Source organism: Podarcis raffonei, chromosome 9, assembly GCF_027172205.1.
Source record: "Podarcis raffonei isolate rPodRaf1 chromosome 9, rPodRaf1.pri, whole genome shotgun sequence".
In the NCBI taxonomy this organism is placed as follows: Eukaryota; Metazoa; Chordata; class Lepidosauria; order Squamata; family Lacertidae; genus Podarcis; species Podarcis raffonei.
This window is the reverse complement of record NC_070610.1, coordinates 36,105,686-36,132,954: the sequence shown is the minus strand read 5'-3', so window position 1 is coordinate 36,132,954 and position 27,269 is coordinate 36,105,686. Positions and strand designations below refer to the sequence as shown.

General features: G+C 40.5%; 1 protein-coding gene across 1 annotated transcript; it reads left to right on the top strand.

Moving 5' to 3' along the window:
* On the top strand, positions 1–26,723 carry ANXA10 (annexin A10). The gene is made up of 12 exons (XM_053402881.1): positions 1–178; positions 6,360–6,441; positions 8,276–8,370; positions 13,243–13,356; positions 15,691–15,781; positions 17,637–17,716; positions 18,625–18,678; positions 18,762–18,855; positions 19,868–19,963; positions 20,771–20,829; positions 24,362–24,484; positions 26,259–26,723. The coding sequence occupies exons 1-12, from the start codon at positions 161–163 to the stop codon at positions 26,325–26,327; spliced, it is 975 nt and encodes a 324-aa protein (XP_053258856.1). The 5' UTR covers positions 1–160; the 3' UTR covers positions 26,328–26,723.
* The last annotated feature ends 546 nt before the right edge of the window (positions 26,724–27,269 follow it).

Below are 27,269 nucleotides of genomic sequence, written 5' to 3'. Positions count from 1 at the left end.
CCTAAAGCGATTGGAGAAAATAATCAGCTTGATTGCCCTGGTCCTACCAGTTCATCAACTGAACAACTTTACAGCATTTGAGCTTCTTTTCTTCTCTTTTTTCAGTCTCTTTTCTGAACCCACCATCCAAGTAGTTTTTTACTTGGAGATTTGTGCCAAGATGTATAGCGGGAACTACGTGAGTACAATTATCCACAGTTTTCAAATTAACCTTTGCTTCTTTTTCCCCAAGAAGCATCAGAAGTGTAGTTTGCTGGTGGGAAACTGGTCCGACAGACTGAAGTCCATCTGCCATCTAGGAGCAGAATAATTTGGTGACTTATTAAAGCCTGCTTTGTTTAGTGATGAATATTTATAGCACAATCCTATACATGTCTACTCAGAAGTAAATCTCACTGAGTTAAACAGGGATTTTTCTAGGGGTGGCAAAGTAAAACACTGAAAGGGGGGAGCAGGTGAATTTCTAATAAAAATGAGAAGAATGGGGTTTATACATTTTCTCTCCTATCTCAAGTTCTATAACTCCTAGAAACTTGCTTTTTAAAAAATAAAAATAAAACTGACAATCTGCATATTATGGTTCATAGGGTTCAGCAGGGATTATGCCTAGGTAAGTGAGTATAGGATTGTGGTCTTAATTACCTTTAATTATACTGAAAATACATCTATAAATAACAGTACTATGCGGAATAACATTAATAGCGTTCGACAATATATTGCTTAATCCATGTATGAGGACAATGATGTCTCTTATAGAGTTCATTATTAAAATGGCCAGTAATATTATTATCCATTCAAAATGCTTTTAGTGTATGCCTCACAAATTGCTCTGAAAAATCAATAGAAGACTTTCATAGGCACAAATGATCTTTCTCTAGCTATACAACTGAAAATATTTGCAGTAATTTAACTGACAATCCATTTCCTTGAGGAAATGTACCCTGATCCCACTTATTTTTCTAGCACCATATTAGTCATTTTCATTTCTCATCCATTTCTTTCATATTTGATTACCCAAGTTCAATAATATTTGAATAATTCACATGTTTTGCTTATGGGTCTAGATTAACTAGATTTAGTGCTGCCTTTTAAACACAGCAAATGATTTCATAGTTATGTCCAGAAGGACAGCTAGGGGCTGACTCACTTGTTAAATTGGCTGTTTATTTCCTCTCAAGACCCCTTCTGCATATGATCTAATTATGTGAACTGTGTAACTTGTGAGCTGGGAAGTAAATAGAACAGAAGCAACTACATAGAACTTCACGTGTGATATTGCTTATGTGTAAAGTTGTATCAGCCGAAACAAAGGTTCCATTATAACAAGTGAATCAGATTTCAACCTACTTCCATAAGTAATTCATCTCACACCACAGCATAATAACCATCGCTTGGTTAGTCTTTGGAATGGGGATGGTGTGGAGTCCAAGATCAAATGTACAAAATACTAGGAATGGAAGGTCAAAAAAGACTATCAATTACTGTCACATTGCTGCTGGGCATAACCATCCATGTACTAGCCTTCTCCACAATGCAGACACTGATACTTCACAAACAGGGCACTGGCATTAATAAGTATATCACACCCAATTTCCTGCAGAATAAAAGAAAACAAGTGAGAACTGTAGCAAATCATTGCAGTGTGGAATGCTCCTGTTCAGGGTTCCAGGCAATCAGTTACGGAATGTTCCAGAATATTCCATTCCACCCTCTCTTCCGTTTCTCCACATGCTTGGTCCCCAATCAACCTGTTCAAAAAGGAACTAATTCCAGTTCAAGTTTGTCCTTTTACAAAACAAATTATTCCTTTCAGGTTCATCCTCAGCAAAAAAAAAAAAATTTAAAAAAATCAGTGCTCATAATGTTACAAACTGCTGTATAGGGTCTAAAGGTAAATCAGGTAACTCAATAATAAGACAGGCAGAATGTCAACAGGTGAAGCTTTTCTCATAATCGTGACCCTTCCCCTCTGCAGGGAGGTGGGACCGATTCAGATGGTCTGCCCCCACCACTTAATGGATCAAAATGGTTTCCAGAGAGTGGTAGGGGATGTTTTATCCCACGTTGATGGTCTTTCATTGGATGCAACCATATATAATTTAAGAAGCAGGAACTATTTATTGTCTTCCGTATGTATTGCACAGAGGGTGGAAATTTCCCTTGGCTCATTGTTGTTGGTAATTTGCAATAAAGGTGGATCAGAAAGGACCTGTTTGCAAAAGTAGATCTAAATTATAAGTATGAAACAGTTTGTTTTAAATTGAATTCCCAGCCGTAAAACATTCCTTCTATGAAAGCGTAACTTCCATTGTTCTTTATCAGTACAGTGACTTACTAAACAAATATTATCAGAAGGCTGTTCATGCTTCAGATTGCAGTTTTTAATCATCAGAATATTATGTACCGTAGAATCATCAGAAGGAAAAAGAACCCACCAGCACAGGTTGGCTGGTTCAACTTCGAAGTCCAGCAGTGCATATGGGAAGTAACCAGATAATCTAATATGTCATAGGATGTTTCTTTACCATCATCATGTTTGTGACTGAACTAGACCAGAATGAAAATCTGATTGATTTTTTGCTTTCTGCTAGTATTACATGCATTCAATTTTTTATCCATGGTTAGGAGATTGGTACCAGTTCTTACCTCCCACCCTTTCTCTGGTTAGTAGTAGCTAAGACGTGGCATTTCATCTGCACTGGTGCTTACCAAGGTAAATTCTAGTACCGTTCAGCTTTAATTCGGTTTAACTAGTTTTGCAAACCAACTTTCTAACCCTTGGTGCCAGTGCAGACACAGTTCTCTACCATAGTTCACAGTAGCCAGGGAAGTGAGGAAGGATATTGTGGGACAGCCTTCATTTCTATCCCCAAAATAAGTGGAAATATAGAACTGGCCCTTTTCTGTTCTATCTGAAATCAACAGCTCACTGGCAACCTTTTTGTTCCCCGAATCCTTTTTTATTCCTGTTTTGCAGAAGCTGGTGGCAACAGTGGAGGGAAAAAGCTCAATTGTACAATATTGATTTAAGCACAGGCTCTTACAGTAACTATTTTAGAGTTCAGCATGTATGTGTGAAGGAGGGTGATTATTGGTAATTTTTCTATTTCTTCTTCTTTTGTAGACCGCATTTAGGGTAGCTCGGTAGTCGATTATCCACAGTATTTTGTGATCTGTCTCACAGCAGTTGCAAACACATGTTTTCTATTTTGGGGGAGGAGGAACCTTAGCGACTCTGCGGGTTCTTCCTCACTTTGATTTATGATGTGCTCTCCCATCCTGAAAAATATTTTAGACTAATCTGCAGAAGGAGTTATTGTGATGAGATTGCTGTGTCAAAGCTGCTGGAATCCAGCGATGGCACAAGTATAATGCCCTTTCTAATAATTCACTCTGATCTATGGGGAGGTGTTAGCTGAATATATCGGAGCCTGGTGAGGTATCTTATTCACCAGAGGGTATTTAAGGTCTTATTTCTCTCAAACTTTTACACATTTTTTCTTCTTGCCAAGGATTCTTTATTTCTGCTATCAATATTTTCAAAGCAGTGCTTTGGAAGAATAATTTCAATTCTAAGTTGATAATGAATTAGGAAAGTGCCAAAGAGGAAAGAATGTGCATTCTTTTCTAAATCTGATGCTGAAATGCAAGTGGGTCGAGTGGTTTTGTTTCTTTCTTTCAAATGGCTGCACAGGCAACTTATGTACAATGTTACCTCGGGTTAAGTACTTAATTCGTTCTGGAGGTCTGTTCTTAATCTGAAACTGTTCTTAATCTGAGGTACCACTTTAGCTAATGGGGCCTCCCACTGCCACAGCGCCACCGCCGAGTGATTTCTGTTCTCATCCTGAAGCAAAGTTCTTAACCTGAGGTACTATTTCTAGTTTAGTGGAGTCTGTAACCTGAAGCATATGTAACCTGAAGCATATGTAACCCGAGATACCACTGTACAGAGAAAAACTAAATTATCTTAAATTCAAAGCTTTAAAGCCAGCTGAACTCCAAGGTTTACACATTATTATTAGTTTTTATTATTATTTATTATATTTCTACATCACCCTTCATCTGAATATCACAGGTTGGTTTACAAGATAAATACAGCCGTACTTTGGTGCTCAAATGCATTGTGGCTCAAATGTTTTGGCTCCCAAACGCTGCAAACCCGGAAGTGAGTGTTCCAGTTTGCGAACGTTTTTTGGAAACCAAATGTCTGATGTGGCTTCCGCAGCTTCCGATTGAGTGCAGGAAGCTCCTGCGGTCAATCGGAAGCCACGCCTTGGTTTTTGAATGTTTTCGGAAGTCGAACAGAGTTCTGGAATGGATTACGTTTGAGAACCAAGGTACGACTATACATAAAAACACATAGCCAGCGACGCGGACTTATAAAAAATATTGGGGGGGCCCGGGAAAGCTCATGAATAATAAATAAGCTCATGAATATGCAAATAAAGTGGCGCCGCCTCCTCGTGAGCGAATAGGGGAGAGCGTGCTGCGCCTATTAATCAGCTCCAAAGGAAATTGGGTGGAGCTTTTGCTCGGGAGGGAGGGCAGGAGGCATGCAGCCCGCCCCCCCTGTGCATTTTGGGCTGGGGGAGGGGCGGCGATGGCGCTCTGCTGGAGGGGCGCCGGAGATTATTGGGGGGGCGGAGCCCCCCCAAACGAATTTTTGAGGGGGCTCGGGCCCCCTCAAGCCCCATGGAGTCGGCGCCTATGCACATAGCACAATGGCAAACAGAAACATTAACCCCCCCACACACACAATTTAAAAAGTAATAGATTGTTAATTAGACAAAGGCCTGGGAGGAAAGGATTTTTTTTTTTAATTGGCCTGGTGCCTAGAGATATATAACAAAGGCACCAATTGAGCCTCAATGTGGGGGGAAAATTGTTTACCCAGTGGTTATCTCAAAGACAATCTAGGTGTGACAAAGCAGCTCTCCACTTCCGCTTTGTCCCAATAAGAAAAAGTGGTGGTGCCTATTTCAAAAGGAAAATCTATGCTAAAAATGTATGATTATACAAAAAGGCTTGGGACATTCCTTCTCTCCCAGCAGCATCCTGAATCCCATCTCATGCTGTTCAGGAGGTTTGCTAGATCCTCCTGAGAGCTTTCTGGAGGAGGCAGGAGATTGGAGAGCAGGGAGAAGGGCATTGGCAACCATTGTATCAACTTCCTTCCACTTGTATTGCAGAGGATCTAAGCCATCAGACTCTACAAGTGTCCCTATTTACCAGGGACGTCCCTGATTTAAAGAAGCCATTCTAATTTCTGATTTGATCCCAGAATGTCCTGCTTTTCCTTAGGCCATCCCTATTTTCATCGGAAAAATGTTAGAGGGTGTGGTAGGATGTCTCTAGTTTCATTGGAGAAACGTTGGGGGTTTTATGCAATTATTTGACTCCCAAGCTGTCTGAAGGCAATCCTGTATAGGGAAGGGTTTTTTTAAAAAAAAGTTTAATGTATTATTGTGTTTTTATATATGTTGGAAGCTGCACAGAGTGGCTGGGGCAACCCAGTGTGTGGGGTATAAATAGTAAAATTATTATGATGGAATGGGACATCCCTATTTTCACAGGAGAAATGTTGGAGGGCATGAGCCATTATTATTAGCACTGGAGTTTTTATTCCATTCTTCAGTCTAAAAAGGCTCCTAGAGCAGCTTACAATGACTGCTCCCCACATTAAATGTGGGGCACCCTTTGCGTGGTCGCATGCAGCCCCATGGACTCTATGTGGCACAATTAGCACAGGCTTGGCTTCGACTTCCCCAGGTGGGATACTTGGAGATCTCCGCCTACCTCAGCCAGTTGCCCAACCCCACCTGGGGAGGCGTTGCCAAGGTGATCAGGCCAGGTAGGGGGAGGGACTACCTGTCCACACAATAGGGGGAGGATCTTACTGGGAATCGTCAGTTGGCTCCAGACTCTGATATATAGTGGGAGGGTGGAGTGGGGTTTTTCTCAGAAGGGTAGTAGGAGATGGGAGAGTAGGAGAGTAGCCATCTCCTACTACCCTGCTGAGAAAAACCCCACTCCACCCTCCCACTATATATGACTTCTGTTTCAGTGTATCTGAAGAAGTGTGCATGCACACGGAAGCTTATACTCAGAACAAACTTAGTTGGTCTCTAAGGTGCTCCTAAAAATATTCATGTGATCAAAGTAGTAACTTTTTTCCTTTTCAAACTGCAGGTTCAAGAGGCCTGATCTGGACCCTTCCATACATTTAAATGCAAAGATATGTAGTTCTAGTTTAGGCCTACATTGACCACCAGGGCATTGCTTTTTTAAAAAATAGGTCAATTTAAATAAATAAATAAAATAAAATAAAAAGGCTCACATTTCTTTTCTCTCAACAGATTCAAGGGACAATCTTCCCAGCTCCTACTTTTGACCCTGTTATGGATGCCCAGGTTCTCGGGGGAGCTCTACAAGGAATTGGTATGCAAATATGTTAACTAACATTCAGAAGCAATCCTTTATTCTGAAATTTCTTTAGATTTAATAGATGCACAGATACTAGCACCAAAAGCCAGTGGGAGGGGAGGGCAGAGAACAAATGTTATATATCCAATTATCTAGATCCATTTGAGTCTGGTTTCAGGCCCAGGTCTGGCACCAAAACAGCCTTGGTTGCCCTGATTGATATCTCTGCTAGGAGAGAGAGGTGGGGAGTGTGACTCTACTGGTTCTCTTTGACCTCTCAGTAGCTTTTGACACCATTGGCCATGGTGTTCTTCTGGAGTTTTGCAGAGAGGTAGGATTTGGAGACACTGTGATATTGTCACTCAACTCAATGACTTTTGAGTTGTAGGGTTCCACAAGGGTTCATTCTGTCTCCTGTGCTATCTAATATCTATATGAAACCATAGGGAGCTGCCATCTAGATAGTTGGAGCACGGCGTCCTCAGTCTGCTGATAACATGCAGCTCCATCTTTCCATTCCATCGGAATCAGGAGATGATGTGGCAATGTTGGACAGGTGATTGGAAGCAGTGATGGACTAAATAAGAGCCAATCGACTAAGACCAAATCCTGATAAGATGGGGGTCCTGGTGTGTGTGTGTGTGCGTGTGTGAAGGGTTCCCTGATCTGGAAATAGTATTTTTAACTCTTTGGTGATGTTATAACTCTGGTTTTTAGGTGTTTAGGTTTTAGCTATTTTGTTGTCGATGTGGTTGTAGCCCTGGGCTCCTTTGGGAAGAAAGGTGGGAGATGATACTGATACAGATACAGATAGATACAGATACAGATACAGATACAGATACAGATACAGTCCAGCATTATCATTGAGGGGAATTAGAGTATATTCAGCAGACAAAAAATACTGTGAAAACTTTTCAATAAAATAAAGGAGAATCCTTTGTTTCTCTCACTGCTTTATAAAAAAAACCCCAAAAGTCTTAATTATATTCAGAAGTATTTTTTAAAAAAATAAAAAACACCAGCTTTAACAAGGAGAAAACAAAGGCTTTCCAAGCTCCTGTCTCGCTATACTCAACACTCCAGATCATTAGTGGTAGGCAAGCTGTCTTCTAGGAAAATGTGCCTGTCCATAATGATCTTGTCTTATCGATAAGCTACTGAAACTCCTGAAAAAGTTCTGACATCCTCCAGGATTGCCCAGAACAGTTTTTAAATCACTGCTTTTAAGTTATCATTTTAGTACTAAACCCCAATCATAAGCCAGAAACCATACACATTCTTCTTCTCTTTCTAGAATTGGGTTCCCAAAGCACAGAGCATTACTCAGAGGCTACTGTGAAGGAAACAGAAAATAAAAGAGCTCCTGTATTTATTATACAATCCCTTTGCACACATATATATGTAGTTTCAATCAGTAATCCAATTGTAAGCAGCCATAAAAACTGGAGCTCAGTAACATTAAAATAAAGATTTAAACAGTATCTGAAGGATGTAAACACAAGGGTCAGATATAAATCTTTACGCAATGACGAGCTCTTGTTCCATGAAAGCCATTATCCATTCTCTTGATGTGCTCATGTCCATTGCCCTTGAGAGATATGGCAATGCATCTGATAATGCTAACTATTTGTCAGTGGCACACCAGCAAGTCACAGGCACATAAGTACTTTAAATACCACTAGGGATTGTAAATGCCAATGGGATATTCATTTGTTGATATTTTTCTGCAGGAAATGCAATTAACACAGTGGAATAAAGCACAGCAACCACTGCCCAGTGCCAATAACACTGGCATGATAAACAAGTAACTGCTCCCTAATCTAATAATTATATTTTCTTTCTCTTAAAGATTGTGATAAAGACGTTCTAATTAATATTCTAACGCAGCGCTGCAATGCTCAGAGACTCATGATTGCCGAGGCTTACAGGAACATGTATGGCAGGGTAGGTTTTGATCATTTTGTTCACAACTATAGTTTTCAGTCTCCTGTTCCTATCACTGTTACTGGTTTTATATATATTCTTCTGGTGTATCCAGAAGTACTGCCATCTCATTTGTTAGCTACATGTGAATGAAGAACTATTTGCTTCACGGTCATCATAGGAACTTCAGGTCTGTGGGCTAATAAAGTTCTTATTCCATTTCTCCATCACTTTGACCGAGTCCTGTTTTTGATCCAGCAGAAGACTTACCTTCATGGGTCATGTCTACTGGGATGAAGTCTATATGCCAGAATATAAAAAGCACCAGTTTAGGTGAACCAGAGTTCTTGTAGTGGTTAGATTGTCAGACTAAGACCTGGGAGAGACAAGTGTTCAAGTTCCCTTTCAGCAATGAAGCTCAGTGGATGACTTTGGGCCAGTCACTGCCTCTCAGCCTAACCTACCTCACACGGTTATTGTGGGTATTAAATGAGGAGGGGAACCATGCATTTCACCTTGAACTCTTTGAGCATCGTGGATTTTTAAAAATGGAGATATAAATGCAAGAATAAGAATAAGAATAATGGAATCTCTTCTCTCTCCCCCCTTTGAACAAAATGTGCATACAAACATACACCTTATGCTATTTCAACCTTTTTTTTTACAACTTTCCAAAAATCTTCTCATGCAATATGGGATGCTACTGCTCAAGAAACACTACTGCAAAGCACCTTTGAGTTGCAGATCTCTTTGACCCTAAGAATGAGCATGTGGAGGTCATTAGGGCATGTGAAGAGCTCTGCTGGATCAGGCCAGTGGACCATCTAGTCCAGCATCCTGTTTTCACAATGGCCAACCAGATGCTGATGGGAAGCACACAAGCAGAACCTAAGCAGAACAATATCCTCCCCAGCTACAGTTCTCAGCAACTGGTATTCAGAATCTTACTGCCTCCAACAGTAGAAGCAGAGTGCAGCAGTCTTGGATAGTAGATATTCATAGCCTTAACCTCCATAAATGTGTCCAATTCGCTTAAAAAACCATCCAAGTTGGTGGCCACCAGTATCTGTTGCGGAGGTGAATTCCATATTTCAACTATGTGCTGTGTGAAGAAGTACAAGTTTTTGTCTGTCCTGAAATCCAACATCCAAGATTTAGTGGATGGCAGCATGGTGGGAGGTCCTTGCAAACTCTTTCTGAAGGAGCTAATTGGGTGTGTTGAGGCATAATGCTAAACTATGGCTTGGCATTATGTGAATGAGTTTTGGACATGTCCAAACACTTCTGGTTAGCATTAACCTTGGTTTAAGGAAACGTGTCATAAAACCCTGGTTTGTTTCCCTAAACCAGTAAGAACAGTTCCATGTCTGAATTAGATCATGTGATTTATCTAGGGCTGGGTTGGACTGTGGGCAGCCATGGTGTTTTAGCCCAGGAAATGTTCTTTTTAAATGAAATCCTCCAAAAAAAGGGTTTACTCTCACCTAAAACAGATTGTCTGGGCCTCTTCATCCTTAATGTAACAATCACATTTGCTGGTAAATATCCTTAAATGGGAGGTGTGGAAACTTAAAGGAAAAGCCTTTTCTCCATAATGTTTCTGATGGTTCTATAGTACCTAATATTCTGTTCAGATATTACCTCAGAGGACAGCCAAAGATCACCAAAGTGGAGGGCAGGAAATGCCACTTGAATTAGCCTGCCATCATAGGGCCATTTCTGTGGCTGATATGATTAGCATGAGAAATTTTGTAAGCCATTTCCAGCAGGGCTATAAAGCAGGCTATAAGTACCCTAAATAAATGTCTGTGTGCATGGCAAATGTGATTGTCAGATAAAATTTGGTGCAACCCAGAACCTTTATCCAAGTATCAGCTGTTGTATCAGGTATCAGGACTGTGAAAATCCTGATGCCACACTATACCCACCTTTGAGATGATCTCATAGTCTTTACGTGCAGAGAGAAAGGAGTGCACTGCATGACTGCATCAAGGGACCAGGATCACTGTCCTGTCTACTGACTGATATCCATGGGTCCATGTAAAACACCCTTGAGCCAACAAAGGCTGACACAGCTCAGAACAGTTGCAGAGAAGCTAAAAGAGCTATAAGGCTGTTGCTTTCAGTTCTAAGATCATTAATGAGGAAGTTGAAAACACTGGCATTAAAATGAATTGCAAATTGCAAAATGAATTTTAAAAAAGCAAAAACAGATGCAAGTTGAAGCATATAGTTCCACTGAGACACATATTTCCATTAAAATATCAAAACTGGTTCTCTCATTTAGACCTAAGCACAAACTTCTTTGAGATGCCTTCTTACAATTACCCTATGCTTATTTCTCATAACCGAGATAATTAGAAAATGTTAATAATGACAATTCAGAGTTAGTTGTCTTGTCTTATTTTTCACTGCTCTTCTCCATTTACCCTAGTTCTAATTGCAGGGGGTAATTTTTAATTAGTCTCCATTTGTATTATTAATCAATTCCTACAGGCATGCTGTCAGCAGCAAATGTCTTAATGAATTAATTTCTATTCCACATGTGATTTAGTGGCTGTCAAATGTATCTAATGTGCATTCAGCAAAGATTACATATTGTTTCTTCATCATAAATTCATTTTTAATTTGTATGTCTCTTTCCTCATTGCTGCTCTGCCTGCTATGTTAATTATATTCACTGGGCCTGTGGTTACCTTTAATTATTCGCCTTCTGAGAGCAGCTTTTGCATTAGCCATGCTATATTTCATTTATAGTTTATATTACCCCTTTATTGCTAGATCCCTTGGTAATGAAAGTAATCATACACAATTCACAAAGAAACACTTAAAGCCAAGTTGCACTGGAGGACACATCCCCTTGTGTTTTGATTCAGTCAATCAAAATCTAGACCCTGAATTGGTGATCAAAGCAAAATAAAGGCTGGTAAAATGGAGAAAAGACAATATGCTCCTACCGAGTAAATATGATTCATCTATGGATGGAGGCTGAGTGAGGATTCAACTGCTGAAAGAAGTACCATACATGCAAAGAATGGTAAACAGGGTGAAATTTTGTTGTTGTTTAATCGTTTAGTCGTGTCCGACTCCTCGTGACCCCATGGACCAAATTACAAAATTAGAAATCCCATATCTGGTATCAGAGGATTGTGTACATAGTTAGCCCTTCTAGAGTTGTACTACACCAGGGGTGTGGGTGTCTGCCTCCTTTAACAGATGGTCATCGCGCCAGCTAAGGTAGCACCAAGCAGGCTGTGAGGAACAAACCTTCCAACAGGTGATAGCCACTGATATAGTTGATCATGCCATTTTTTTGTACAATATCCACAGCTACACATGAAGTAATTTTAATGGTGGCTTGGGCATTCTGGGAATAGTGCTAACACACACACACACACACACACACAAAAAAAAAAAAATTCCATACCCTCCAAGCATCCTGATTTTCCAAGGCCAGCCCTGTAATTACAGAAGCCATCCAGGTTTCTGATTTGATCCTGAAATATTCCTTTTTTTAATTTTTCCTCCACATCTCAGAGAACAATTAAAAGTGGTGCATGTAGGTACAAAAATGGAGTCCTGTTTACACTGAAAAGAAAAACCTTGCACTAGATGAAGGAAACGGTGAAGGCCTTCCTATAATTTTGAAGGAAAAGGTCACCAATCCACTTTAAATTCTGTAATTGCAATGCTTCAGCAGCCAAAGACTCTCCTCCCTGGAAGAGAGGGGAGTGGTTGTGGGCGGGAGCCCGAGCACCGCCCCTAGCAGGGGGTGTTAGCCCCCTGCCTCCACCTCTCCTGGCTGGCGCCCACGCCCCTCGGCAGGCACCCAACCAGGTGCTTCCGAGGGGGCGTGCTCAGCAGCCTTTTGCTACAGTGCCAGCCTCTCCCCGGCCTCATTCTTCGCCGTCGTCTCGTCGCGAGTCAGCCACCCTCCACTCCCTTTGAGTTAGGGCTTAGGTCATTGGCCTTGCTATGGACCTTAGGTTGGTCGCCCTGGTTGTCCAGGGGGCCTGGTAGGAGTTTTTCCATTTGGCATTAGGCCTTTTGGTTTTTTCGCCTACCTCGTAGCAATCGTCACAACTTTTGTGATATTGGTGGGTAGGTTAGGCATTGGAATAATGTGTTGTGGTGTGTCGAAGGGCTAGGTGTGGCCATCGCCTATGCCTTCAATTTTTGGGTATTCCGTTAAAGGAATCTGGCGGTCGTGTATTCCGTCCGATGCCTGCTTGGCGGGAGACCATGGCACGACCCTCGGTGACATCAGGGGTGAGCCTATAGTTGGATTAGCATCAACAGGCTCCACCTACTGGTGAATAAACCCACTTGTTTTAGAGATCCAATGCCTAAGCCAATACCTTTTCACTGCTGTAATCAATAAAGTTGTGGCCTTTCCTTGCCCATTAACCTTATATCGTGTGTCCTTGTGTATTCATTTCACATTGCGGGGGTCGGGTCCTCGAACCACAACCATTTCTTAGGAAACATGGGGGGTGTTGAATCCTTCATTTACAAGTGGAGTTGATTTGCAAATGGAGCCTGACACTGTCTACTCAGAAGGAAGCCTTACTGTATTCAGTGGAGCTTACCCCCAGGTAACTGGGTGAAGACTGGGCAGCTTTCACTGCAATCCAAAGCATTTTTACTCGGAACTAAGTTCAAAAGGATTTACTCTCTGGTATGTTCCTGATCATTCTCACAGTTTCCGTTGTTGTTGAGGGTAAGTGGTTTTCTACCTGTATGTTCAGTGTGACAAAGCTGCAGAACGCCTCCTCACTATAACTAAGATTGTACAGTACACATGATTATTTCATCACTCATATACAGTAAATGAATTTGCACTGAGAAATGCAGGATGTGCAGGATAACTAAAGATCACTTTCTTTTCCCAAGGATTTACTACTGGACCTGAAAGAAACTCTCTCGGGTCATTTCAAGGAAGTTATGGTTGGCCTGATGTATCCGCCTGCATCATATGATGCCCATGAACTCTGGCATGCTATGAAGGTACTTGTTGAACCCTTGTAGACATTTTTATATAGTTTATTTATTGAGATTTGGCTACAGACCATAAGGTTAGGATTTTATTATTGAATCTGGAGTGAATATATCAATATTAAGTCCAGGTTACCTAGCAGCAGGGGTGGACTTTGGTCTTTCAGATTTTAGCAGTGCCCTATGTGAGGTTGAAATTCAAGGGCCTCTATCTCTTGCCTTCTCTTCTGCTCCATTCACTATGTCACAGTTGTTACACCCTAAGACACCCTCTAGGCTTGGCACCTAGTGCAGCAGACCCAGCTGAGCTGCCTCTGATAGCAAACCACCTCTCCCTTGGACAGACCAAGCTGATCACTAAGATCTTCCAAGGAGACCCTGCTTGTCATTCCACAACCCGCAGATTGTCTCTTAATGGTAATGTGAAAGATCTTCTTGATGAAAACCCCCAATCTCTAGAATGCCCTCCCTAGCATAAGACAGAGATAGTAATTACTAGGGCTGGGCAATATATCATTATATCACCCAAAACCACTTTGAAGTTCACATTGTGATAATTGTTTCATAATATTTGAGCTGGCAACGTAGTGTGAATCACAATGTGTGTAAGGGCTAGGCAATATCTGGTTTTCAACATCACAATAACTCAACAGCTAAACATTGCAATGTTATCAGCAGCTAAACCTCACAATATCACCAGCTAAACATTGCAGTCTACCACAATGTCTGAAATAAAGATGAAACTATACAGAGGTGAACAGGACAATATCCTGGCAACTGCTACAACTTAGAGGTCTATCCTGGCAACTGATACTACTTAGGGGTCTTTTTACCTAGCTCTTAGATACTTTTATTGAATAGTATTGTTTGTACTTTTTATGTAAACTGCTTAGAGATTATTAATATATCAAGTAGTATAAGCATTTTATAAATAAATAAAATGGGAGAAAATATGTACACGATAATTGGTAATTCCACAGATTTTAGGTATATATTTAATCATTTAATTTGACTAAAAAGCATGGAACAAACTTGTGTATCACTATATATAAACAAGGACCATGAACCAGAACAAAAGCAGCTGATTGTTCATCACAAATTAATTTTTATGGCCAACATGTGGAACTAATAGCTACTATTGTCCTGCTATTATCTCCAATTCTGCACACAAACATACCCATTGCAACTGTCAATGGTGAAGCTATTTCTACATGGACTCAAACCTTGTTCCCATAATGGTTTGCCTAAGCATGAAATAGCCACATTGCCTGGTCCCCTGCATATTTATTCAGAATTTCAGTGAGATGACTCATTCTCAGATAAGTGCACCTGGGGTTCCAGTCTTAGCATAGCAGCATGCTACCAAGCTTCATGTGTGCAACTGGGACAATACACAGTAACAAAGCAGAGCGCACTATCACTGCTTCACAAGCCTGATCTTCTTCCATACTTGCTGCAGAGAGACTTCTTCAGCCCAAATTTAATCCACCTGAACTGGCAAAGCAGGGAGAAAGCACTCTACTTCATCAACCCAATCTAGATTGCTTTCTTCCTCAGTGGTCACCTCAAGGCAATTATGGAGGAAGCAGAACAGGACAGATTAAGGAGATGGCAAGTCAGTGAGATGAAAAAGGGTGTCCAAGGGAGAGTGCCATGGACCAGATTCAGAGACCTGGAAGTCTGGATTGGACCTATGGGCTGCAGGCTCCAGATACCTTTTTTTTACTGTTTCATAAGGACACCATAATACTGGCACACTTCATGTGGAGCTAAAATATCGCTAATATTGGTGCAGCTTATCTCATTTTCCACCTTGTTTTATCGAAGGAATAAAAGGTAAAGGTAAAGGTACCCCTGCCCGTACGGGCCAGTCGTGACCGACTGGGGTTGCGTGCTCATCTCGCTTAAGAGGTCGGGAGCCAGCGCTGTCGAAGACACTTCCGGGTCACGTGGCCAGCATGATGAAGCTGCTCTGGCGAGCCAGTACCAGCGCAGCGCATGGAAACGCCGTTTACCTTCCCGCTATAAAGCGGTACCTATTTATCTACTTGCACTTAGGGGTGCTTTCAAACTGCTAGGTGGGCAGGAGCTGGGACCGGACGACGGGAGCTCACCCCGCTGCGGGGATTCGAAGGAATAGCAATGCTTAAATTCAAAATGTCACAGGCTTAGGCAGTCCAATGCTCAGTGACCAATGCACTGCTAAAAAAGCAATGAGATTTTCAAATCACTGCTTCTCAGGAAAACAAGAACTTGAGGAAAAACATGGCATGCTGTATTTATTCTAAATAAATGGATTTGTAACCACTGTTTATACTAGCAATGTTTTTTTCTGCTTTGACCTAGGGGGCTGGCACAGAGGAGAATTGCCTCATTGACATATTAGCCTCGAGATCAAATGGAGAGATCTTCCAGATGAAGGAGGCCTACCTAATGCGTAATAATCCCCATTGTTCCCTGCAAAAATGTACAGCTGCAGCTGCAATCTAGAAGAGGCTAAATGCCTAATTATATTACAAGCCTACATGCTTCGTGCTACTTTTGTCATTGGTTTCCCCACAGAATCCTGGGAATTGTACTTTGACGAGGTGCTGACAGGATTCCACACATACACACATACACCAGAAAAACTACAGTCATTATTCTTCTTAAACTACTTTGAGGCTGCAATCCAATATATACTTACTTGGGAGTAAGCCTCAGTGAATACAGTTGGTCTTACATCCAAGCAAACACCATAGGATTAAGCAGTCATCCTGTAGCACATGTAAGCTTTAAATATGCCTCTATTATCCAAACCAACCAGTTCTTCCTTGCTTTAAAAAAATAGGTGTTTGGAGAGGGGGTAGCTTGCATAGGCAACAAAGTGCAATAGCAACACCTTTCTTACTCCATCCCTTAATTAAGTTGTGTTTTAGAAATAAAATGCACAGCTCTACTTTATTTATATGCAGTAAAATGAGGGTTCTGATAACCATTGGGCATGATTGTTCAACTCCATGTTTAATACTAAGCATAGCTAAAACAACATGATTGTTCTGTGGCCACAAGGAGCTTTTTGTTATCCTACTAATTTCCCTCACTGAAGATGTGGGAAAGGACCAGACCACGAATCATTTGTTAAGTGAAAAAGTGGCATTATTAGGTCATTAGAGCAGGATCTTAATACTATTCCACATTGGAACAAAAAACAATTTTAAAAATTGCATAACATTTGGTTATAATTAATTCATATACATTATATGAATATATTTTTGTATCTTTGAGTTCCTATGATTACTTTGTAGAATGCCTCCTAATCAGGGTGTAGCATGCAGAGAACCAGTATTTCCCATTAATAAAATGAAGATATTATGCTTCACACAGTTTCATTTTAGGGACTCTTTTTGCAGTTGCTGTTTGAGAACGTACTTTGCTTACTATGCTAAGTCTCCTCTGCAGCATAGTTATCATGATAATTATTATTTACCTGCTTGGTGTAGAATATTCACACATTTCAAGTCCATCTCCTGTTCCCAATATCCTTATATTAGAGACAAATTAAGTTCCTCCAAGTTGTGCATCTCAGTGGGTTTCCACATTGGCTTGCTTGCCAAGAAACCTTCTATCCCTCCAACAGAACCTCTGTGCACCAAAGGATTCAATGCAATGGTCCATAGTGCACAGCCAGCTCACAAGAGCCTGGTCATCATTTCACACAAATTACCACATTTTTTGCTCTATAAGACTCACTTTTTCCCTCCTAAAAAGTAAGGGGAAATGTGTGTGCGTCTTATGGAGTGAATGCAGGCTGCGCAGCTATCACAGAAGCCAGAACAGCAAGAGGGATTGCTGCTTTCACTGTGCAGCGATCCCTCTTGCTGTTCTGGCTTCTGGGATTCAGAATTTTTTTTTTCTTGTTTTCCCCCTCCAAAAACTAGGTGCGTCTTGTGGTCTGGTGCGTCTTATAGAGCGAAAAATACAGTAATTGTCCATGCACACAAAAGCACACGCACGTGCGCACATACACCCTGCAGATGCACCTTGCATGGGGTAATTGTGCAAGTTGTTTCTCAGCAAAGTGAAGCTGCCATTACTGCTCTTCTCGCAGCAGGATTGCTTTTATTCTTGAATTCTTTGTCCTAGTGAAATTATTTACCTTTTCAGTGCTAAGCACCTTGTGTCCCAGCTACAGTCTAGCCAGTAGAGAATTCTTTAGCCTTTTGAAAGGCATTGATTGGACATCTTTTGACATGTGAAATATCAGCTTTTACTCATACGTAGTTGAAATGCATTTATTGTGTTCTTCCTAGAATATGACAGTGACCTTCTTCAAGATATTGATTCTGAGACCTCTGGACACTTTAGGGATACACTTATGAACCTTGCTCAGGTATAGTTTGCATAATTATTTGAAGAATTGCATGGTTAAAAAGGCAAAAACATTTGTGTTGTCCTGCGTTGATGGGAATTTTTAAAATGAACTTTTGTAGAATGAATAGGGGAGAATTCCTTCTGAATTTTCATCTACAACTTATTTTTTATTTATTTAGAAGATTTCTATCCTGCCTGTCAGTCCTAATGATCCTCAAGGTGCCTTACACTGTCTCTGTAATACACACTTCTTTGGCCACGTGAAATCTCTTGTTTCTAATTGCGGAAGCAGAACTCACCACTCACCTTATTTCAAATGGTATATTCACAAGGTATCTGTGGTCCAGTTCACACTGATGCCATCCCACTCCCTCTGTAATTTCCTGATTCACAGTAAGCCAAAGTCTGCCATTGCATCTGAATCAGTAAACTATGGTTTGCACTTGACCTCCAGACACAAAATGGAAGTTCTGCTTTCAATATATATTCCAGTTCTGGCTTGAAAGGCAAGCACTAGCCAGATATTGTGAATTTGGATGAGAAACTATGGCTTGTACTAAGTAGGGGGCAGAAATCAGAGTGCATGAGGGGTGCAGGGGGGGATGTAACACTAAAGCTTCATGTAACACTAAAACATGGTTTGCATGTCATAGGTGGGTGTTTAATCAGATGTGCTGTTGTCTGTAAAATGAAAATGAAAGATAGGGTGGACAGTGTTTAAAATAACCAGGTTTAGGGGATGGTAAGAGTGCAGGTATGAGTGCATGTATCCATGGTTCAATATTGAAAGCTGTGTGCAGTGCCCTCATCTGAGTAGCTACAACTAGCTCCATGTCAAATTAAAGCGATAAATGGGCTTCCAGGGCAAGGGGTGTAGCACACTACCAAAATCACCACAAATTCTCACTTCAAGTTATTTATTTCCAGGGAACGAGACAAGAAGGGTATGCAGATCCTGTTATGGCTGCTCAGGATGCTATGGTATGCAACAATTTTCAAAATTAGTTTGAAAAGTTGTTTGATGTAATCGCCTCCCGCTCACCGTTGTTCTTCTAATGATCTAGGTCATATGGGAAGCCTGCCAGCAAAAAACTGGAGAACACAAGAACATGCTGCAGATGATTCTGTGCAACAAGAGCTACCAGCAGTTGTGGATGGGTAATTCGTTTTCATCACGGCTTCACCATGTCAATATGTAACAGAAAGAGTCATACAGCACTTGACATGCCCAAACGCTAGTATTCCCAGAAATCAGCTAACTTGGTTTAATTCAAACGGATTGCATTTGAAGGCCAATTAATACATATGAATGCATATTTCACTGAGGACAAGGCTATTGAAGGCTGCCAGCCATGATGGCTATGTTCTAGCTCCATCGTTGAATTGGGCTTTGCCTCTGAACGCCAGTCATGCACAAGTCCTGTTTGCAGGCTTTGCAAGGAATCTGGTTGGACATTGTGAGAACAAGCTGGTGGTCTAGATGAGCCTTTGGCCTGATCCAGCAAAGCTTTCCTTATTTTCTTATGAAGCAGCTTCTCCCTTCCCCCCATGCCCAAACACATCTTCCGATATGTGGGCCGACCTAGATGGACCACAATGCAAAATGGGTCCATTGCACAAGTTGCACACAATTTTTTGCTGTGCCAAACTGATATCCATGTACAGAAGGAACCTATTTGAAACAGCACTATTGTGTAAAATAGCCAGAGAATAGCACTAGAATCTATCATACTGATGTTCTCACCTTGGCCAAATAAGTCATATGTGACAATGGCTACTATAGTTGTTACATACAGCATATATGTGTAGTTGTTGGCATCCATCTGTCTCAGGAGACAGTGGAGGTGTGTGCCTTTCAGGGTTAAGTCAAATTGTTGGAAGGCTGCAGCGCTGCTGTGGCTGTACAGACTGATACAGAAGAGACATGTTTTGTTGCAACGGGGGCAGATGAAGGCCATTATAATTCTTTTCTCAGTTTAAGCAGTGGTGATTGTCAAAGCACATTCCTTGGCAAAGAGGCCAATATTTTTTTCAAATTATTGAATACTGTATTAGATCTTTATTTTAAAATCTTCAAAGTATCAGTGAACTGGAGCACTAATATTCCAATTCATTTATTAAAATTAACTGAGAAAAAACTAACTCCTCACCAGCCATATATTTTCTTAAGTTTTCCAGGAATTTCAGAATATCTCTGGACAAGATATAGTAGATGCCATTAATCAATGTTATGATGGATACTTTCAGGAACTACTGGTTGCAATAGGTAACAAAATATTTATAAATTTTACTACACTATGATATTACTTTTATGTTTTAATATCATTTATATCATCCCTTTCTTAAAGTGACACATTTTGAATATATGCAATACATTACCAAATATACAAAAATGAAAAAAATTAAATGCAATCTGGGAAAAGCACTATGTTCATTTAAAATAACACTGCTATAAGCTCTCCAACCTACCTGCTACTATTCGCCTGGAGAAAATTGCTGCTCACTCTGAATGAGCAGCTAATTGTACTTCTGTTTTATTGCTGTTGCTACAGATTTCCTGCACCACGTTCAGGAAGTCTAGATCTTCACTCAGTAAAACTATTGACAATGGTTAAAGCTTTTTAGACTCCATTTTAAATACAGCTTTTCTATGGAATTGGTCTTGTTGACATCTGAAGAAACCATTTCGAACTGTAAAATATTTAATGAAATAGATGGCACAAAGACAATTAATTGCCTGCAGCCTTTGAAACTTCTAGTGAGTAATTATGTTGATAGCCCCACTAGAAGATTGGAAAACAAAACATTTTAAGGCCAACACTGCTCATGATGTTGGAGTGTCATAGAGCTAACTATAAACTATGGGATTTTAAGTCACTTCAGATATCAGTGTTCATTCTCTTTGTTCCTTCCATTCGAACCCATTCACCACCAACTGTCAGAAAAACATATTCCACAAAAGGTGGAAAGAAATGGACGGGCTCATACCACCCGAGACACAACTAATGATTATTAATGTCAAATTGGTTTCAATTTTTAAGTTTGTAACATTGTTGTCTGATTTCCCCCTCAGTTCTGTGTGTCAGAGACAAAGCTTCCTATTTTGCATATAGACTTTACAATGCAATTCACGTGAGTATTTGCCTAATTTGACAAGCACAATTTTGTTATTATTTTGTTTGTACGTGGCCCCATTCTCCTCTAAAGGAGTTGTAATCCTCAGTTTTAAAGTGCTGCTTCCTAGCTTTAGGGCTTTCTCATAATCATAATCATGTCATTCACAAATCCCAAACAATCCACTTGATGTAGTGACAAATGCAAATGCAACCCAACAACACTTTTCCAAAAATGGTTCGGGATACAAATCACTCCCAGGTTTACAACCTAATGCTAAATGTTTCTACTCAGAAATAAGTTTGGTGGGACATAGGTGGCATCCACACCATACATTTATGAACATTTATGGCACTTCAACAGTAATGACTTTCCCCAAAGAATACTTAGGATTGTAATCTTAAACCCTGTTTAGTTACGTCTGGGAGCAGGTGGCACTGTGGTCTAAACCACTGAGCCTCTTGGGCTTGCTGATCGGAAGGTCAGCAGTTCAAATCCGCAAGACGGGGTGAGCTCCTGTTACTCTGTCCCAGCTTCTGCCAACCTACTGTAGCAGTTCAAAAGCACACCAGTGCAAGTAGATAAATAGGTGCCACTGCGACGGGAAGGTTAACAGCATTTCCATGTGCTCAAGCACTCATCACGGTGTCCTGTTGTGCCAGAAGCGGTTTAGTCATGCTGGCCACATGACCCAGAAAGCTGTCTGTGTTCAAACGCCGGCTGCCTCAGCCTGAAAGTGAGAGGAGTGCCACAACCCCATAGTCGCCTTTGACTGGACTTAACCATCCAGAGGTCTTTTACCTTTTTACTTTTTACATCTGGGAATATGGGACTGTACATTTAACCAACCCTCACTGAAGTGCAGTTCTTTCCAGCATCCCATATGCTCAGGGTAAACACGTGAAGTGGGGAACCTTCTCTAGTCATACATCTTAGAAGCCTGGAAGAACCTGCTGCAGATTATTTCTCTGAATAGGTGAGAATGTAGAAGGAGCCAGGTGACAACAGGGGCAGTGCTAAAGGCAGAGTTTTAGCCCTTCACATGAGTAATGACTAAAGGAGCCTTAAGGGCCATGCTATTTAAACAAGTCAACATTGGTAGGGATGGAAGAGCTGGTGTCAAATAGTGACTGCATCAGAAATTCTCCATAGCCAATTGCTTAGAAGAATGAGATTCTACTCTAAACTGCCCTCCCAGTGGACAAATGACAGTGTAAGAAACTGGTGGACTCTCCACCAGAGATTTTTAAGCAGAAGTTGAACGGCCACCTGTCAGAGATTCTTTAGTTGTGATTCCTGCGTTGCAGCGGTTGGACTCGATGACCCTTGGGGTCCCTTCCAACGCTACAATTCTGTGATTCTATATGCATCTTCAACTGAAAACAAATCTTTACCATCAGTTGAAACGACACTATTCAGTGTGGACTGACACTCCCTCTGGTGTACAAACCTGAAATTACAATTGAGGAGGTGCCATCATGCAATAAATCGTCTGCTCTGTGGTTTGAAAAATAACCTGGACACTGTCAGATGCACTATTTTCTATATAAACTTCATTTGCATTCAGAACAGCTAAAGTGCCAGCATGTGGCAATAGGATAAGCCCCTATACACACCAAAGAACCCTAAATACTGCATATTTCATTGGCCAGTTAGCGCTTCACTCCTGACTGGGCCTTGTTGCAGGAAAGTGAGCCCATCATTTCAAAAAGCTCTTACTTCCAAATAGTGTCCAATTTAATTTCTGAATAGACATCACAAGATATTCACAACCAAATATTTAAAACATGATACAGCATTAAACATTAAAAACTTCCCTAAACAAATTCCCTAAATAAATGCTCAAGGTGGATTACAATATACCACACACACGTGTATCCTCACAAATACCCTTTGTAATAGGTTATAATAAGAGACAGGGACTTGCTCAGAAAAAATCTAGGTACGCTTCATGGCCAGATTCCTTGCGCCTTCCTGAGATCTATGGGCCACAGATGCCGAAAGGCATTTTAAAATGCCGACAAGGCAGCAATTTGCATATATTTCTGAATTCAAAGTTGCTGTTCTCCTCTTCTCCAGTTTACTGCTCAAGTTAGATCTTCAAGCGAGCTGTTAAAATTAACATTTGCACACCCCCTGCAAAGGATGGGCAGGAAAAGTACAATGGTGAGAAGTTACAGCTGTATCCCAATTAAAGTAAATTGCAGAGTAAGTCTGACTCATACACTCCCATGCTTGAGAGACTTCTCAGATCTCTACTATAGCATCGTTTAAAGTGCTTAGCCCATGCATTAGAATGTGGAGTAATGAGGAGACAACTGGAGCCTATAAAGTATTTTTCAGGCACAGTCCTTGAAGGGCAGGAGAGGACCAGTGTCACAGATTTTGAAGGATTTTCTCAGTTCATAAATGTACCTGCATTCATGTACCGGTATCCAATAGTACAGATATTCTGTGTTCATATGCTCAATGGTGCAGCAAACAAATGTCATTTTGGACCATATTAAAAAGAACTTGGAAATGCATATACACTAGCCAATTGCAATTTCAGAGGTATCTGACACAATATAAATGTGCATACGTTAGTATATTACAAAGGTTTTCCTGTAAAAAAAGTAACAGTGTGCAAGATTTTTCTAAGCTCTTCATCATAAAAATCAAACCTGCAAATAGTTATTTTATTCCCTTATCACTGCTTCCTCTTGAAAAAAAAAAGCCCCTTCATAGATAATGGGCAAATTTATCTTGCCATATGGGAAAGACATACTGGCCAGCTAAATGCAGTTCAGAATACTGTGTCCTCTAGATGTCACCATTGTTCCATAAACCTCATGTTTTTCAGGTCAAGTATCTGGGTACTCCTTATATGGACTGATTTAAGTTGTTGGTTGTACTAACTAAACAAATAGGCAATTACTGAAGTATCAACAAAAATCATTCAGCAGTTACTCAGATTTACTACTATTATAAACCCACATTTTCTTGAAAGTCTCATTGTCCCAAAGCAAAATATATAAATAAATGCAACTTAGCCTGTAATTCTATACACACTTACTTGGAAATAAAATCCATTGAACTCTGTGGGATTTACTGAGTAGACATACATAAGTTTGTACTGTTGAGAGAGAGAGAGAGAGAGAGAGAGAGAGAGAGAGAGAGAGAGAGAGAGATTCTTAATTCTCCTTTTCTTTAACCCCTTAGTATGTTTCTGTGCGCTGCTCTGATACGCCAGAAGTGGCTTAGTCATGCTGGCCACATGACCCGGAAACTGTACACTGGCTCCCTCGGCCAATAAAGCGAGATGAGCGCCGCAACTCCAGAGTCAGCCACGACTGGACCTAATGGTCAGGGGTCCCTTTACCTTTACCTTTTATGCAGAGTGCAGCACAGTCTGTACAGTAAAAATTTATTACTCTCAATATTTCTCACAACTGTATTCCATGACCATTCATCCTAATTTATCATCTGAGACAAAAAGTTAACCTGTTTCAATGCTATATGTAAAAAAACAGACATCTAAAACAGTCAAATGTCTCCTGTCCCCTTGCAGGAGTTAGGATTCCATAACAAAACAGTTATAAGGATACTGGTTGCCAGAAGTGAAATAGACCTGCTGAACATAAGACAACGTTATAAAGAGAGATATGGAAAATCACTGTTCCATGATATCAAAGTAAGTATGTTTGGGTTGACTCTAATAATTTAGACATTAAAATAAAAGACAGCAATCGTTTTAGACATCCATGCGTATCCTCAGAAATCAAGAACGCAGAAAGTAATTGCTTCTGAATGAACCAACCAACTTCTTGTTTCTTAACAGATTAAATCCTGTTCCTCTTAACTATTTGCACCATGCTTACAATTTCTACTAGTAAGATGCACTGCATCTCTGAAAGATGCCCAGTGGTACTGCCCTTGTTCTTACTGTATGTCATACTTGCCCTGATTTTCTTGGAAGCCAAAACAGGCTCACTGTCTGCTTAACTTAATGCAGTTGGTGTCATTTCCATGAATAAAACAAAACACCAAAAACATTGAAAGCAATGCTGTTACTCCAAAACACAACACAGTGTACTCCTTATTTGTGGTATTAAACTATATTTCATCAAAATATATAGTTTCTTCAAAATATAGTATAATATATTTTATTTTACTCAGTGCAACCAATTTTACACCAGGAGAAATCCAAGAACACACTGCTGGGCTCCCCAAGTGATATTAGAGATTCCACCTTTAGAATGCAACAACTAGTAACTCTTTGACCTTATCCAGTATGTTCAATTAGTTATCTTATTCAAGATCTTAAGTTAGTTGAGGAGCATACAGAAGATTCCCTCAAAGTATATCAGAGACTATGGCCCCAAACTTTGCAATCAGTCCCCAAAAAACCCACTGAATTGCAAATATGAACCATATGCATAGCAAAGCTTTTTGGCACAGAAACTATGACAGAGACAAGAAGTAGTTAAATGATAATGATCCCTGGCAAAAACGATGAAGTTCCAATTATGCATAGTGTTTATTCATGTACCCATGCCACTTTTCAGACAAACAGAGCAAATACAACGTACCAGGACGGGCTAAGAATCTGTCCTAGAATGTTGTGACACACCGTAGATTGTGGGGTTTTTTTGTGGGTCTGCCTTCAGATGGTGGTGTTTGTTGTATTAGGTGGAGGAGGCGAATTCACAACCTGGCCTTCATTCTAAGGCCCAAATATAAACCAACCGCAAATAACAACAATGGTTGGTCTATCCTTCTGGATGGCCAAGCCAAAACAATGGAGGCAGGAGGCAGGGATGAAATACCGTAAGACTGGTTGCAAGATGGAATCATGCCAACTCAAGGCACTTCCAGGTGACCTGTTTATTATGTTTGTTTGCAGAAATTAGACGTTGGCTATTTGATGAGCTCTTAGTCTGACTTGTTTGTTGGGAGGTTATGTCTAAGAAAGTGTTGTCCCCCAATTTCTGGAGTATTTTCCCATCAATTTCCATATCACAAAAGTCCAGTCTTTTGAGGAAGCAGATTTGTTGCATAAGACCTGCCAATGAACTACAATTGCACAGCATGAATTTGCTGGTATGAGATTGAATCCAAACCCAAAATAACCAGTCTGGAAACACCCTCCCATGTTGCTACTGCACTTCCTCAACCTGCATGAGACACTGCTAGGCCAAACAGGAGTTTCACTGAGAAAGAACAGGCACAGCAGCAACTGAAGATCACCTCTGTCTTTTGCTTCTCTGTCCTGCAAGTGTATGAAGACTATCCTCAAACTCCTCTTGGTTATATCTGCCTTACATATGCAAAGTTCAGAAACTCCTATCAGCAGCTCTGCCCTTTAAAAAGTGATTAAGTTCTTGCAGAAAGCAACAGAGTTGCTGTTGCTGATTTTTTTTAAAAAAAAATGTGTAATATTTAATGAATATTTATTTATCTTGCAGCATTTTTCCTCCGGACATTATGAGAGTGCTTTACTTGCCATCTGTGCAGGTGATGCTGAAGATTATTAGAAGGAAGAAAACTATGTTAAAAACGAAATAGTTTAGGGATGGATATGCTTTCAATAATAAGAGATTCAAGCTGCCCTCATTATTTCTCTGTGTACTAATACACTTCCCAGTGTGATCAGTTCAATGTCTATTCTTTTCTAAATTTGTTTTGAACCAATATAGATTTTCACTTACCAGATTTTTTTAAAGAATGAATACTTCGCTATTAATATATTGCATTTTACAAACTTACTTCAAAGTAGACTCTAATAAAATCCATGTGATTCCTTTCCATCCAAATGTGTTTCATACTATTAAGTACGTCCCAGTCTTGAAGCCATGAGAAATCTCAGGGATTGCAGCATATAACTTGGGTTTGGTTTCTTTGGAATGAAAGTTACTCAAGGCTCAAGCATTAATACTCCCACAAATCCTGCTCTCTCACATTCATTTTTTAGGGATCAAGTATAGGGAGCAAGTCAGGCATTTATTTATTTTTGCCCCAATCCCAAGACGGACTGTCCTTTGTTCTCTTTCAGACACAAACTTCCTCTCCTGCTTACCTTCCAGGAGGGTCTACACTCTACAGCCATTTGTTTCTGTGCACCCCATTGCCCTAATTTACATTACGAAGCAGATACTTATGGAGGAATGGGAGAGATTATGGACAACAGACATTAAATTCACAGCATCCTATAATCTCAGGGAAAACACCATGAAAATGGTATATAGATGGCATCTTACTCCCAAAGCTTGCTAAAATGTATAAAGGGAAAACATCAACCACTTGGAGATGCAAAAAAGAGGAGGGGGTCATACTATCATATGTGGGGGACATGTGTAAAGGTAAAAGTAAAAGGGACCCCTGACCATTAGCTCCAGTCGTGACCGACTCTGGGGTTGCGGCGTTCATCTTGCTTTATTGGCCAAGGGAGCCGGCATACAGCTTCCGGGTCATGTGGC